General features: G+C 29.4%; 2 protein-coding genes across 3 annotated transcripts in view; one reads left to right on the forward strand and one right to left on the reverse strand.

Moving 5' to 3' along the window:
- Positions 1-1,245, forward strand: part of LOC129958853 (atlastin-2-like) — a 72,931-nt gene extending 71,686 nt beyond the window's left edge. The window contains exon 16 of the mRNA XM_056071573.1: positions 713-1,245. Coding sequence (XP_055927548.1) covers positions 713-838 — 126 coding nt within the window. The 3' untranslated portion in view covers positions 839-1,245. The remainder of the gene's footprint in view (positions 1-712) is intronic.
- Positions 1,246-1,943: 698 nt separating this feature from the next.
- The window catches only part of LOC129958410 (spermine oxidase-like), an 83,526-nt gene continuing 68,656 nt past the window's right edge, over positions 1,944-16,813 (reverse strand). For both annotated transcript variants that reach the window (XM_056070891.1, XM_056070892.1), the window contains exons 8-12: positions 11,737-12,620; positions 8,647-8,840; positions 5,872-6,001; positions 5,655-5,777; positions 1,944-2,174 (exon numbers count right to left, since the gene is read on the reverse strand). In XM_056070891.1, coding sequence (XP_055926866.1) covers positions 2,130-2,174; positions 5,655-5,777; positions 5,872-6,001; positions 8,647-8,840; positions 11,737-12,620 — 1,376 coding nt within the window. In that variant the 3' untranslated portion in view covers positions 1,944-2,129. The remainder of the gene's footprint in view (positions 2,175-5,654; positions 5,778-5,871; positions 6,002-8,646; positions 8,841-11,736; positions 12,621-16,813) is intronic.

Raw genomic sequence — 16,813 nt, forward strand, 5'->3', positions numbered from 1 at the left:
AAGTATTCAATATTTATGAAACTTCTTAGATTCCGCTGTTTCACTTAAAACCACTAAAATTCTCGGCAATTAAAGTATAAATTTTAAGTCAGCGCGATCAGTTACATTTCTGTTGAGTTTTAATTAGTGTTGAATGTGAGAATAAGCATCTTCCTTCTCCAAAATAATTCTTTCTTTATCCTTTAAAGTGTGGAGTCGGAAATGGGAGCATTTTAAACTGATATTGCAATCAAGTTTTCAAAGAACTGTTTCAGCCGCCATTTAAGTATCTGGTTAAATACCAAATTGCTCCTTATTCAGAGAAATTAGTTCTCTTCTTATAAAAGATATAAATTTGTCTTCTGATCTACAATTCTCAGCAAATTCTGCTTATATTAGCCGACTCGGAATTAATCAAAACCTGCTTTCCTTGCAAAAATTAAAATATGCATTAAATTTTTTTTATAAACTAATTGAAAAGAAGTACCTTTTTAAAATGTTAAAAATATAACTTAATCATTTTGTTATTTTTGTTTTCTGTCGATATATATTAATTGGTATACATTGAATGAAAAATCTTTGGTGTATATATTTATTATTAAACTCTTAGAAATGAAAATGATTTGTTAGAAAGTATCGCCCTAATTTACCACTGGTGTTTGTGTTGGCTTACTGTTGATTTCTTTATTATGATATTTCTTATATTTATAAATATATTTTGGATGTTTTTCAGATTTTGAAGCCTGCCTACAAGATTATTTCTCAGCAATCTCTGTCACAACTGATAAATTTAGCAGATGAGCCAAGTGTAAACAACTTAGCAAGTTTAGCAATTCAAGTGAAACAGAAAGTTTCATGATGTTTTAAAATGTACATATGTACAAAATTGCCAACCAAAGTGTTTATATATTTCATAGAAATTTTTTATATAGTTATGGGTGTTGCTTGAATTCTATTAACCAAGTGTGGTTACTGATTAATATTTTTCTATTTTAAAACCTAATTATTATATACACAAAACATCTTTCATTGAAGCTTTATTTTTTATTTTATAAAGATTTTAAACGTTTCATGTGAATGTTGAATCCCTTGCAGTTTTTTCATATTTCTGTGAGAAATGTTGCCTTTTACAGCCTTTTCTCGGAAATATATTTTGAAATTTTTACATATTGTCTATGACTCCTGAATTTCAGGTCTTTTTATACGATAGTTATTTTATGACAATGTATATGACAGAATTAAATTTTTAATGGACAATAATTTTTAAATTCTAGATACCTAAAAAGTTTGGAATGTTTTTAATAATAAATTGTTGATTGTTTATTGTGTTCTATTCATTCAGACAATTTAAATACTTTACGCAACTTAATTCTTTGAAGATGAATTGTTAATGCAAATTTCCATGTTGCATGCAAATGTAAGTTTCAGTTATCCGATGTTCCGTTTTAATTGGTATAGATTCTAAATTAATTAAAAATCTGAAATCGAAAATTGAACTTGGTAATTGTATATATATTACAAAAATTTTTATAATGAAGGACAGATTATACATACATGAAATCTTCAATGCAAAAACTATTAACTTGGTCAAAACTGCATTTCTTAAAAACATTTCTATTCATTGAAAAATTGCATATTTTTTTAACAGATGTAATAGTACTTCTCTTATAAAACATTTTTCTTTTTCCCCTTTTAAATTCAAAATTAATTTCTTTAATTCTTTAAAAATTAAATTATGTTTGTATTAATTACCAAATACACAATCTTTTAATCTTAAGGTCTCAATTAATGAGTAGGTCCGAAATGCCTCTCATGATATAAAGTTGAAACAAAACAAATTTATGAAATTCTGTAATGCGAAATTTCACTTTTAGAAGAGGTTTCAGCATACTTTATTCTGAAAATAGTTTAATTATACAGGATAAGTTTTCAGGTGAAAACATAAAAATGGCACAAACAATAAATATAACAAGTAAATTTTAATAAGACTAAGGACAATTAAACTCTACAACGCAAAAACCCGGTGGTATTCAATAGGAAACAAGTAATATTTTGATTTAAGGTAGTTAAACTCATTGGCAGGAGAGTCCTTTAAATATTCACTTCAGATCTGAACTTCGTATATTAGAAAATCCTTATCAATACTGTACCTAAGTGTGCACATAATTTTCAGAATAGGGGTTTTCTTTATTAACCTATAAATGAAATAAAGAAAGTAATAAATTAATTTATCGCTATATAGATATGCTTATAAAAGTTATGTACTTAAAAAATCGGAGAAAAATGTATTTTTATGATTGCAGAGTTTTCAAAAGTAAAAAATATTTTGAAAGTCAGCTTTAATTGGCTAACTAAAACGGATATCGATATTTGGCAATTTTATTATACAGTTGCTCTCTATTTCTTAACTGCCCAACATACCCACTATATTTGATAGATATATGACCTATAAGGGCAAATCATGTTGAATCTTTAAGCTTTAATGCACGCTTCCTTAAAAATAAAAAAAAGCATGAAAAATTATACGGTATTTAAAAATTGATGTAATATGATCAGTTTGTTGCGCAGTTGTGTGTGTGGGGGGGGGGGATTTAAAAATGTATAAAAATATCTTGTAACCTAAACTAAAGATTTACTTTTGTCATCTGAATTAAAATTCTGTACTAAGATAATATACCATATTCCATACTTTTAATTCACAGCGTTTTTTTAATTATCGCGTTCGCAGATAGATACGCGTCATCCTAAAAGCTTTTTCGGAGGCCCCAATCATGCAGATAGGCCAAAATTTCTTGGTCGAATTTTTTGACAATTGCAATTCTTTTTCTTTGAATACTTCGTATACGAGAAAGCAAGGAAGGAATTTTATTCGCATTAATTTATTTTTGATATCTTGGGTATGGTAACGTTGAAGCACCACGGTCATTTTGCTTTACTTTTTATTTTTGGAAACTGAAACAATAAGTATATGGAATTTTGAAAGTCTACAGCGAATTAAATACACATTTTCCTGGCATATTTTTTAAAAAGCTTTAAAACTATTTTATGCAAAAATTTCTTCCAGTCAAAATATTTAAATAAATTATTATTGGTAATTTATTAAATGATGTTGAAATATAATTAAAAAATGCTCCACAAAAAAATGTGGAGCAAAACTAACGCATGTAGTTTACATGAATGCATAAAATTATCCCTAAACAAAAACGAATTTTCCCTATCTAAACAAGCAAAAGGAAGTGAAAAAAGAATCATATGAATGAAAGAAATGTATTTCCCCCATATTATTAGTAATTTCCTAAAGGGAGATGGTCTTTTTCTACCGACTTCATTGAGATCCGTTTAGAGATCAGACACAGAACAAAAGGGGGGAAAAATGGCAAATCTAGTTAATTCTGTTATGTGTTTTTTCCCCCTTCAGAAAGAGAAATAAGCCTTTTTAAAGACCATTAAAAATAAATAGATTTTAAGGACTGTGAATGATGCTACACCCTGAGGTCGGATGAGTTAGTCTACGGGCTTTCACAGCTGACATAGGCAACGAAAATAAATAAACGAATGAATGTGGATCTACTTGAATTATTAATGTGAAATTCGAAATGGAAGATATTCAGCCAAATATTATAATGCTCCGAATATTCCTCGCAATTGTCATAAGTAATGCCAGCTTTGAGAGAAGCTTTTTAAAATTGAAGTGGTATTATAGATTTGAAATTATTATTTCAGATCAATAATATTTTAAAGCTAGCTAATTTTGCTATCTTATCTATTAAGCAAGAAGTATGTGATACTATAGACATTGATAGTTCAATTAAAGATTTTGCTCTTAGAAAAAAAAGATAGACGTATACAGTTTTAGTTAAAAACAGAAGTTTTATTTTTAATTCTATTAAATTTTCAATAAAATTAGTATTCTGAGAGTTTCATCCTTGTTCTCATTGGAAGTTGATATGTGTTTCGTATTCCACACGCTATTATTCGTTATGTTTTTAATTGTATACAATAATAACTTAGTCATGTTGACACGCATCAAATGTTATGTATATATTAATAGCGTACGTGTAAGAACTATTGTAACAAATGTGTTTATAATACAGGGTGAGCCTGACCTAATTTGCCAAACAAAAGAGGATAATAGATGAGTCCATGTGGATCATAAAACAATGGCAATCTTGTTCTATCTCTTCCCGTTTGCAAGTTATGGCAGATAAAATGAATATGTTATTAATCGGTAAAAAAATCCTAATTTAAAAGTTTCTGACAAATCTATGAGCAAAGCACATAATTTGAAAGAGCAGGAAAAATTCTATAAAATACCATTTTCCTCAAGCTGCTTAGATATTTAGAGTTGAGCTACAAGCGCTGAAATCTTAACAAAATGCAAAATCGAATTATAGCCAAAATCCTTAATATTGAATACCACAAATATCGTTCTAGCTACAATATATCAAATTTATCAATCCATTGCCTCGCCCATTGCATCAGTTTTTGACTGAGTCTGCAATAAACCATATCATAGTTCAGGGGAAATTTAGTCTTTCGTTTGCAATCATTAATTCTTCAAAATAGATGTTTGTCGAAAAGTTGGCAAATGAAAAAAATGTTGAATAAATGGAATGTATTTAAATCCCTCGATATGAATTCTTTCTAATATGATGATGTTTGCCGATTTGTTTCCATTGCGTTTAATACTAAATAAAAATGCTACTTTTCTTATTTGGTTTTAAAATTTTCTTTCTTGAACCTAAGTAAAACAGTAGGCTTAAGGAAGACAGGAAATTAAAATCAAGACCAAAAATGACCCCTCATGACTTTTTTTTTTTTTTTTTTTTTTTGACAAACGCTTATTTCAGAAATGTATTGCAAACAAAATACTTAATTCCCCCGGTACAAGAACACTAATATAGTTTATTGTAAGCTTATTCGAAAATTGATGGAATGGACACGATGTGGTAAATTTGACATATTATAATATATATTTAAGATCTAGATGTATATATGTAATCAGGGAAATAAATAAAATGAATAATTAATTTAATCCAGTAATTTGGCAAATTTTAAAAATTTTATTTCTATGCAAGAATCTGCAAAAATGTTTACTGCCAAGAATTTTGCAATAGGTCAAGCATGGCAGTTTCGAAATGGTTGCTGACTTAACTGTCGTAATAGTCATCTGATTACGAGTCCGTCTCCGAATGCGACTTTGAAACAATATATCAATCTAATTAAACAGAATTAATCCAGAATTTTGGAATTCATCATTTAAAAAAGCTCTGCTCAACCAGCTTATTGATCAGTTGTAACTTTTTTTGGGGGGGGGGAGTTGTTGGCGCATAGAACCTATCATACGGAATAATTATAATCAGAGGATTGCAATGGCGAATAATGACATCTATTGAAAAAAAATATTTGTTCCCCTTAACGTCAGAAAAAATATAAATTTTCATGTAATGGTTCTTTTTTAATTAATTTATTACGCTTATTTCCCCAAGAATGGCTGCCACCAAAATTGAGAAAATTTATATGAAGTCATTATAAACGCAAGCTATAATTTCCAATGCGATCTATTTTGATTGAATGCGTTAAAAAAGACATTTAATTAAATGACGATTCTCTGTTTAACTCGTCTTCCCTCGTTTTAAAAATAAATTTACCGTTATTACAAATTAAAATTTTACCTTGATTTCTGAAGATAGTTTTATCAACTGTTCAGCTACTTTCAAGCCACTTCGAAAAGCACCATGAGCTGAAGAAAAAGAAGTTTCATCTAATGCCTCGCCAGCAAATAACACGACAGGCCACTAATGAAGAAAGCACATAATTAAATAAGTAAGAATGCTAGAATATCATGCAAAAGATACTTCATAAGAATATTATATTAATATGTTGTTTTACTTGATCTTTTGAAGAACAATTAGAATATAAGGAATGCTGAAGGTCATGTAAACTAGAGTCTTTCTGGTAATATTTCAGGGTCCGACTGCTATATGAGCCTCGTATGTAAGGATTGCTATGCCAACATGACCTACAAAATATTTAAAAAAAAAGTACAAGATTTATTACTTAAGTTACAACATCTAATTTTATTTGTATCATCATTCGAATTGTGAAGATTCCAGAGAACATTTATAATCAAACAAATTATCCACCAATTTCGAATCATCTCAATAAATCTAATTCACTGAACGATACACAATTTTTATAATTTAATATAATAAAATCAACTTAATGATACCCCTATATCTTAAAGGATTGCAAGGACACACACACACCAAGGTGCACAAAAAAAGTGGAACGTGCATTTACTTCCTTAACCATTGCAATTAGACTTATATTTTCAATCGCAAAGTTTCATGAAATAAGTTAATCAAATGTATGAGTATTTTAATTTCTGTAGAGAAGGGAAAAAAAAATTATACGGCTTCCATAACGAAAAAGAGTCGAAGAGTAAAACGATTTTCTTTCATTCATCTGTAAGGACGCTAAGTTTCATGGTTCTATCTGCCAAACTTGATGAGATTTTCATTTATTGATTTAAACCATTTTTCCATACCTCTAAACAATGCTTGAGTGTGGCTTTAGTTGCAGTTTTTAGGGGTAATATATATACCACGAAATATTATTAAAAGGACAGAATCAGAAAATAACGCATTTATTTACCTTCATTACATTTTTTTTAAAAAAATAGTCAGATAATACATTAAAAGAAGTGTTTAAAAACTTATTCAAAATGAACACCTTTGACAACTCCCCAAAGTTGCATCCTTTTAGCAATACTTGCACATAGAATTCAACTAAAGACAGGCTTTTTAAATTCGTTGGTAAAGATCTACAAGGCGTGTACTGCCAAAGCCTATTAAATTCAAACATAACCGGGTGCCATATGGCATGGGTGAAGCAGGCCAATTCGTGCAACTTCCACAAGGTTTCATCTACCACAAAAAGCCTATTCATAAATTCTTTTTTAATTACACAGAAAACTGTAACTATCTAGTTCTTAAACCTTGTTTCCTAAAATGGTTTGTTTTGCACCCCTTCCCTATATCTGCGCCTTAGGCGGAGACCAATCTTGCCACCCTCTGGGTACACCTTTATTTTTGGTTTTTCACCTCCTTTTTCAGAGTTAAAAACAGTGACGAATTTAAGCATTTTGCGGCTTTCGACAAAGCACATTATGGAGCCACATTTTTAACAAGGTGGTCAATTCAGTTTCATATTTCAACACAATTTTAACATGTTAAGGATTTATTTTGGGTTAATTTTTTTATTAACTTAAAAAAAATGTTTCTAAAAGGCTGATAAAATTAAGCATCGAGAAACTAACACCACATCTTTTAACTAAAAAAAGGCGACCAAATTGTATTTAAATACAATTTGGTCACTTTACAATTATAATATAATTGAAACAATTTAACTATACAATTTAAATATCCTAAAGAATTCAGATGCACAAAATATACACAGAAAGCAAAATCTAAGTACAATTCCATCTCGTTTTATCACAAATATGCTTCGTCTCGTCCGTCCTGCTTTTACGATTCTATATGCTTCTTACACCCTGCTTTCACCACATGGCATTTTTAGCAACTCTCAAAGATTTTGGTGTTCATTTTAGGAACCAAATCACGTTAACTTTTTAAAATTTAAATCTTCAACAAAGGAGTTCCTTGCCACTAACTCACTATCATTCCATAGCTGAATCGACATAACGATAGATTACACTCTTAGCTAGCAGGTAAACATCGTCGGCGAAACTCTGATCAGTGGAAAAGCGTTATCTGTTCAGAAGAAAATTGACTCCATATCGAAAATAAGAACAGAATTCGTCTTTGTTCGGAGAAATAATGCAGACTGGTCAAATATCGATTTTGCGTCATACAACACAAACCAAACCAATGCTAGACAGATCCAATTCAGACTAGTGGCAATTAAATCATTCAATTGGAAGACAGTGAAGTCGTTTAGCTTTAATGGCGACAGTATCACGAAAACTGGGGACAATCTGAATATCACTTCGAACCAGTTACATTCATTAATGGCATCGGTTTTTCTAAACGGCAATGGACTGTTCCAGCAAGAAAATGGCCCTTTCCGAAAGACCAGAATTGTGTTCACATAGTTTCAACAAAGTAGATCAGAATCCTAAGCCAAATTCTGAAGATCTTAATCTAGTCGAGCATTTGTAGGATGTTAGAGGATGGCTCCTTTGAGTTCACGGTCCACGGCTATGTATTTGACGTGAACTGACAACAAGTACTTGGGGACTTAGTCGGTCTTGCCTCCGAACACATATAAGAAACTCTTAAAGTTTATTCTCGGACTATAAAGTCTATACCGAAGCCGTTTAGTGAGAAAATTGAAGACCATCAAAGTTTTAGATAGGGAGCCATAATGTTTTGCTCTTAAGCATACTTTTCAATTAATATTTAAAATGCGATTTGGAAAGGAAGAATAGTACTTGTTTTAAAGCAATGTACATGTAATAATAAAAAAAAAAACTTTAAAAATCATTTAATTGATAAAATAATTTAGTTCCACTGTAGCACTTATGTAATATAATTTGGAAGAAAAAGAAACTGAATATAACTTTGTTAAAATATTCACAATAACTTATTTTGATGAGAATGAAATTCAGTTTACAGTTGAATGATAAAACATGGAAAAATTTACCTTATAGTTCTACTGGGGTTAGGAATGTCTGGACGTTTAAGGAAAATTCGCAGAAGATCAGAACAAACTTTGCCAACGGTTTCTTCATCGACAGTTTCCATTAATCTAGCTCCTTCACCACCTATCCACCCCAGCAAGATATTGGAGGATTTTGGTAGAACATCAAATCCAGTTATATCATATATCCAAGGATTCTACAAAATAAACACCTATAAATGAGTTTTTGGCAGACAACAATTAATCATTAAACTTATGAAAGGACAGTTTATAATTTCCTGCCAAAAGCAAAAAATTAAAAACATTACTATGGGACTTAAAAGAATTATTAGAAGAAGATTAAAAATCTGATTCGATCTATTATCAATTTTATTACTCACAGAATCATTGATATTACAACTGACTCTGAATATTATTACAATTACTCTGAAAATTAAAGGAGACAAAAATGTCGTCTCTTTTAAGTTTCAGTTGAAAGTGCGAACCAAACAATGTATGTTAAGTAATAATATTTTAATTTTTAAAAAACTAATCATTTATCTGTATATCATTTCAACCATATATGAGAACTGTTTGCCGCAGATTTTTTCACGAAAGATAAAGTACAAAATCATATGCACATTCTCAAAGAGCTTAAGAATGAAATAATCTGTTTGCATCTGGGGGGTTCTTTCATATCCGTACTGTTTACTCTCACCCAAATCAAAACTAAACAATAATTCCACAAACAGGGGGAAAAATTATAAACACAAAATGAAAAAAGGCTGAAAAAATATCAGCAAAATATCACATTCTTTTGTACTAAAAGAAGTATTGTATCAAAAGAAAATGATACTGTGATAGCAAAAACTGCATTGATTTTTAATCCACCAAACTGTGTAGAAAAATCACCTGCACATTAGTAGAATGCTCAACCCATTTATATAATACAGAGAAAAGTGGAAAATTTGTCCTTATCACCAAATCTTTTCTTTATTGCATAAAAAGAAAATTATTTTAGACGCAAAAATATAAAAAAAAGAGATAATGTGAATAAATTTTGTACATTTTCAAGGCCATTTCATACACATCAAAACGTAAAAGAGATATGTTTTCTTTTTATTATTGACAGGAGAAATACGTGCCTATAATGTATCAAATAACAAATTTAATAGAATTAATTTTATTTTAAAATTCTAAAGAATTTTTTTAATGTAGGGGCAATTAGGAAGATACACAAAATCTTGAAAGAACATATTAGCCAATAACGTCCGTCCGATACTTCAGTGATCTAATAAAAGATCTGTTCTTATAATGTTTTTCCATACAAAGAGAAAAAAGACATATTCAAGATTTTAAAAAAATGTTTCAAAAAATATTAACTATAACATCGAATACTTCATATTTCAACAAAAAGATATCCAAACAGTGGAAAAATGAATTAGTTTTAGTACTTAATTATTCACAATAAATTATTTCTGGATTATAATACTGAGCCAATATTTTACATTTAGTTAAAAATAATTTTAATAATACCAAATTCATACTTTCATTTGCGTAACACGTGGTAAGATCGACTACACGTTTGAAAAAGAAAAACCTCTAATTAATAAAACAGTCGATTTTCTACCTTTTGAATAAAAAAAAAGAGCAATTAAAGTCGAAAAGATGAAAATCATTAAAATAATAGAAATTGAGTTGTTGCCTTTTCCATGGAATGCCAAAGCAAAACTATTTTTGCTTAATATTCCGATCAATTTGACTCTCTGAAAAGCAAACAAACGAAAACTTTTAGAGAAAATATGCATATGCAATACATTAGATAAGGCGATTAATACTTATTCTCCATTGAATTTCTAAATTTTAATCTAACCAATTTCATATTTTCTACATTATTTTGACTAGAAGTACTAATGGTAAGTCAAACTTCAATTAATCTAAAAACGATGAATTAACAAATTATAATACCATCGGATTATTATTGTAATACTATAAATTATACAAGAAATCGCAGTGAAAAATAGATTTTTTAAAACAATATATTGACAAACGTATAGGATATAAACTACAAGTAATGAACTGGTTTATTTATTCAAAACAACCAGAACAACTCGAAGCAAAATCAATCGTAAACTAAATGCACAGCAGCAGTACAACATCAAAATCTAAAGAGTTTCTCAAATAGGCACTGATGATCCTACATTGCTAAAATTTCATTTCTTCGGAAGTTTAAATATAAACACCTCGTCGTCTAGTGTGCAGAAACGCGGATGGTCTCTGTTTCTGACCATTCAAGTTTCTCTGTTTCTGACTACTTTTATTGGTTGCCAAGATTGCTTCATACGACTTACGAAAAAATGACCGGGGAATTGTTGAGTCGGAGAAGAATTTTTTTTCAATCCAGTTTAAAATAAATTTCCCTGGTTTTTCCGATCTTCCGAAATTCACTGACTATTCTCGGTTTTCGAGTTCCCCTGATTCAAAACTCACACATCCAGTTTGTAAGTTTCCTATCAATACTTATTTTCCTTCAGAATAATTTGTTTTCATGTTTCTTTCCATTTTGATGTTTGTCTCATTTTCATAGAAATCAGTAAATAGCTTTTGGATTATTGCCATATTTGTGACTTTTCCTTAATTTATGAAAAGCAGTGTACGTTACAGACTGTACAAAATACACGTTAGTATTTTATTCATGTAAGAATCAAAATCTTCATGCATTAATGAAAATGAAATATATTTCTTCATATCAGGAATGTCGAGTACAATATATATTTGTGCATATTTTTATAGAACATTCAACGACATATTGTAATATTTGTTATTTTTTTCTTATGATATCATTGTAATTTAATCTTTATTACTCGCTAATTCACTTAAATAAAACTTAATAGAAAAAATATTCCTTTTGTTAATTGATAGTAATTGCCTGTCATCCTAATTATGCAGAATACTAATGTTTTTCAAAACTAAATAAAAAATACATCTTAAACATTTCGAACTAATATAAACCTCATAGAATATTTTGATCATCAACAAAGTGGAAGCAAATACAATTATGGGTATCTAGATAGTACTATTTATATTTTTACTAATTTTTTTTTAAACACTCACCTCAAGCGACAGTGCTTCACATTTCCCAGTAACTTCACTCTCCCAAACAAGCTGGAAGCCCAAGTCATCAGCATGCCAGAACGGTTCATCATAAATTAAAAAAATTTTATTTACAGTTCCAAATGCAACATGTTGAAGAGCTTCCCGTTTATTTTTCGGCAGGGATGGAGAGAAAAATGTATCCATATTTTCTTTCAAAAATCCAACAGACGCAGTAACAATCACACTATCGGCATAAAATTTCTCACCATTTTCACATTCGAGAACAACTGGAAAGGTGCCTTCGGAGCGATTTTCACTAAATAATTGACTAGAAAAGTCAGCATTTAAATTCTTGCACCAGTTGATAGTTTTGACAGGTTTCTTCAAATGTAATATATCTCTTGGTAACAGAGATGCTAATGTATCCAATAAAGAACGGGATCCTTTAGAAAATTCTATATGGTATAATTCTTCAGGACACTCATCCCATTCAGTGAAACTCTGCACGGCAATATCATTTAAATAATCACATGCATTGTCAATGGATTCAAATTTAACGCACCAATTAAACAATGCTTTTTTCAGAGCAATATCTGGATCATTATTGCATTTCATCACATGGGATTTGAAAGCTCTTGAGAAGAAAGAAAATACTGATTCAGTAGATTTTTTATCATAGCACCCCTTTTCCAACTCTGTCTTCGCATTATTTATAATTTTTTTAACTTCCTCAACAATATATATAGGGATAATTTTCCCGTTGGAAGTACAGAATTTGCCTTCTCCTTCAAAGGATGTTTCTTCTAATTCTTCGGGTAAGAGTTCGTGGCTTTTTAAAAATTCGAAAAGAGCGTTGTCACTGCCATGAATCCACTGTGCGCCCAATTCCAGAAAAGAATCACCTGTTAAAATTAATACATGTTAATTTTTTTGAAATAATAAGGAAGGGGATACTATTTCTTTGTCTTTCGAAAAACAAATGTTGTTAAAGTTATCCATAATTACCTTTAATAAAACTATTTTTGATACTGATTCATAGAAATTACAGACATTTTTAACTTTTCACTTTAAAAAATCCGATGATAACGATCAAAATGCTATGAGGATATATAAGATCAATAAAAATTAAAAATTAATGACATTTCAATAAAAAATATTAGATGAAATAGCTTTATTGCAAAAGTAGCAAAGTAGAAAGTGAGTCTTCTACTCTGCATAATACACTAAACAGAATTATGATGTTTCTCTAAAATAAAAGTAGAAATTCAGTGACATTTCATAACTTTTTTTTCAAATAACTTTCAGTGAATTTCAATGATTAAAAAATCTAAGTTCCTGGATGCTTTATTGGGTTTGATAGCACAAAAGGATGGAATGAAGAAATTAGATTTTTACCTTCAATAATTAGCAATCAGCGGTTTCTAAGTTATGCAAGTTATCGAAACATTTGACAATGCGTACAAGCAGCAGTGGTTCATTAATTTAGAAACAAGCAGCATTATGCATTTTTTTTAGCGTCGAATTACGCAACTGAAAACTTTTATTATTAAATATCAGAGGTTGAATCTTCTGCATTTTAAATGCATTGAATGTACTGCATTTGATAAGATTTCTTGAAAAATATTAGAGAAATTTATCATTCAAAATCCGATTGTATTGAAGTTTTACACTATACTAGATCTAACCTGTTTTTCGAAGGTTATGGTGTCGAAGTTTGAAAAGATATCGCTTTTGTCATATGGTCACAGTTTACCTTAAAATTTCATCCAAACATTATTTACCTGAATGAACAACGATTTACCATTATAGTAACAGCTGATTTAAAGTGAAGACAACATTTAAATGATCGGTATTAAGTCTTAATTTTTCTGTCTATGAATACTAAATTAAAATGAGCTTTGATAAACAATAAGTGAGGGTGGAAAAAACTTAAAAAGAAGAAAGATCGGTTGTCGAACGCCAAAGTGTGAATTTCTCATTGATGAATTCTATCAAAGAGAAATGCAGAGCTATAACTTACCTTGCAGGACCAAAAACGCTATTTCTTCCTCATAAAGGTCATTTTGTCATGTGAATGAAATGATTTGGAACTACAACGAGATATTTATTATTCGAAGTGTGGCTTCAAATTATTTCCAATTCCCATTGCCGTTTCGTGACACAACAGCTTTTCAGTCCACACTGCGCTTAAAGGGTGCGGTTAACTAACGATTTTGTATAGATCCTCGTCATCGCAGTAAGGTAAACACGACGAAAATGTAACGCAAAAAGATAAATAAGTTTTTTTTTGGATGAGATACTTCAGATTAAATTGACAAACAGCCATTGCTTAGAAGACTTGTTTTTTTAAAAAAGCGAAGCGCAATTACTAATATTTTACAGAGAAATATATCATTAGAAAACATCAGAATAAAACTTTAAAATTAGAATTGAAACCAACATTACTTCAGCTTTTGGATAAAGACAGCATTAGTTTTATAATCACCAATTTATAGAAACAATAGCATTTGTCATTTGACAATTATTTTGCTTCTTTATATAGAGTTTTCAAAATAAAATTCTTTAGTTTCATATACTAATTTCAGATAAGACATACATAAGACATCGTTTCAGTTATATTAACGTCCCATTTTAAAACAACAACAGAGCTATTTTGGGACGGACCTCGTCATTTTGAACCGTGGTCAGATGACGAGGGAGACATCTGAACTGGCACCCCCACACCAAACTTCCACACAACACCAGCGGGTTCTGGATTGAGAACCATCCGCTGATTGGAAGATCTTCTGCCGGCCATTGAAATGACCTAAAATCGTCTAAAATAGTGTTGTTCGAAGCTTCAAGGCTCACAATGAAAGGCAAGGGTTGGAAAATTGAATTTGGAATGAGATTTAGTATAATAGTAGTGTGTCTCTAGAATGTTAATTCATTAAAGTTATAAAACGCAATAGCAGACAATTTCGAGAAAAATGGCTCTCAAACTTTCAGTATAGCTTATACACTAATAACATGTCAAGCGTTCGGACTGCACAGACACTAAGGTTTAGGTTCCACACAGGGCTATTGTTTTTCTTTCAAAACTGTTTCAAATTAATTTAACGATTTACAAATAGTTTTAATTCATATATATATATATATATATATATATATATATATATATATATTCATTTTTCAATGCAAAAATAATTGTTTCTTCTCTTAATTCTTGAATTACAATTCAAATTTTTAAAGAAAAATAATATAAATTTATATACGCGTTTAAAAAATATTCATAAATAATAATTACGTAAATTAAATTAACAATTTAAAGATGGTTTTAATTAAAATGTTATTCATTTTTGTATGCAAAAAATCAATATTTTGTCTCTTAATACATGAATTATAATTTAACTATTAGAAGAAAAATAATTATAAATATAAATGCATTTTTTTAAAAAAAAATTATAAAAATTATTTAAATAAAATTCTCATTCTACACAAGTTTCAAGTAATTTATAACTCCTGTTTAATACAAAAATAAATGTTTTTTCATCTAATACGTGAATTATAATTTTATTTTTAAGCAGAAAAAATAAATACAAATATAATTGAAATTATGATAAATACCAATTATAATTACTGTCATAATAAAAATGCTTAAATAACTTTATATTACATACTAGCCGCCTTTGGCGACCAGCCGGTTCGCCAATCTTAATGTTCTTTAAAATTTTAATAATTAAATATTTTATGCAATTCCTACTTAAATAGCTTCTTCATCAAAATATTTTAAAACTTCAAATTTTGATAGGCATATAATTCATTCATAATATTATAAACGCCTTCAGTCATAACGTAATATGTATCTCTCTAATTTTCTGTTGGCTCCCGTAGAATTTATACTTTAAATTAAAGTGGAAAGGATTAATCTGCAATTAATATAATAATATTTTTTTACTGAAACAAAGTATTTTTTTTTTTTTGTAATATGATTATTGAAAACAGTCACTGAGCGTTTAAACTTTATGGGCACTAAAGAATATCTTTCTTAATTTATGTAATATTTCAAAAATTTGTCAACAAAATTTTCTCAGATTCATCATGACCAGATTGATTACTTAACAATATTTAATTTTAAATGCATCAAACACTAAAAAAATAAAACGAATCGTTTAAAATAATCGGTTGAAAACAGGTTAAAAAAACTACTTAAAAAACGATGGTCTTAAAACTATAAGCATATATAAAAAATATATAACTAACAAAAATACACTTTAATTACAAAAGCATGCAACTAATCTAAAAATAATTTAAATCGTCAGTTGATATTGGTTGTCATGTCAACAATCAGAACACAATGCGCATGCGTGAATTTACAACGCTAGTTACGGTAACGCAAATGTGTAAGTTTTTCTACGCCAGTTGGGGTAACGCTATTCAGATTAGAAATTTTTAATTTCCTTTATTCTGTGTTATTTTAATTCAAAAGTACTTCAGAATGAATCTGAAAGATCGATTAATTAACAATGTTTAATTTTAAATGCATCAAACATTACGAAAATAAACAGAATCGTTTGAAATAATCAGCCGAAAAATCTCAAGCCTAGCCTCATTACTGTTGGGGGGAAAAAACTGAAGCCTTACTCATTTGGCGGTGGGGAAAATGAATATTTTTTTGTCGGAAAAGTTAGCTTTTAATTAATAATTAAAATTCTAATTAAAAATTCAAAAATAGACCCCAGGTGCACATTCCCGACCTCTCAGGTATACATGTACCAAATTTGGTAGTTGAAGGTCAAATGGTCTTTACTGTAGAGCGCCAACACACACACACACACACACACACACACACACACACACACACACACACACACACACACATTGAGCTTTATATATAAGTATAGATGTGTTTTTAAAGCAAGCGAAGAAGGGGAAAAAATTATTCTAAAAAATTGGGTAAAGCAGGTGTTCTGTCTTAGAGACGACTTTTATGTTTAGCTATTCAGATTTTATAATGTCTAATCAGAGTAACGGTGAATATCGGTGTGTTCGTGTTCGTCAATAAATGTTAATTTTTTTAATAACATGATTAATGAAAACAGAGTCACTGAGCATT

Source organism: Argiope bruennichi, chromosome X1 (assembly GCF_947563725.1).
Source record: "Argiope bruennichi chromosome X1, qqArgBrue1.1, whole genome shotgun sequence".
NCBI classification, from domain to species: Eukaryota; Metazoa; Arthropoda; class Arachnida; order Araneae; family Araneidae; genus Argiope; species Argiope bruennichi.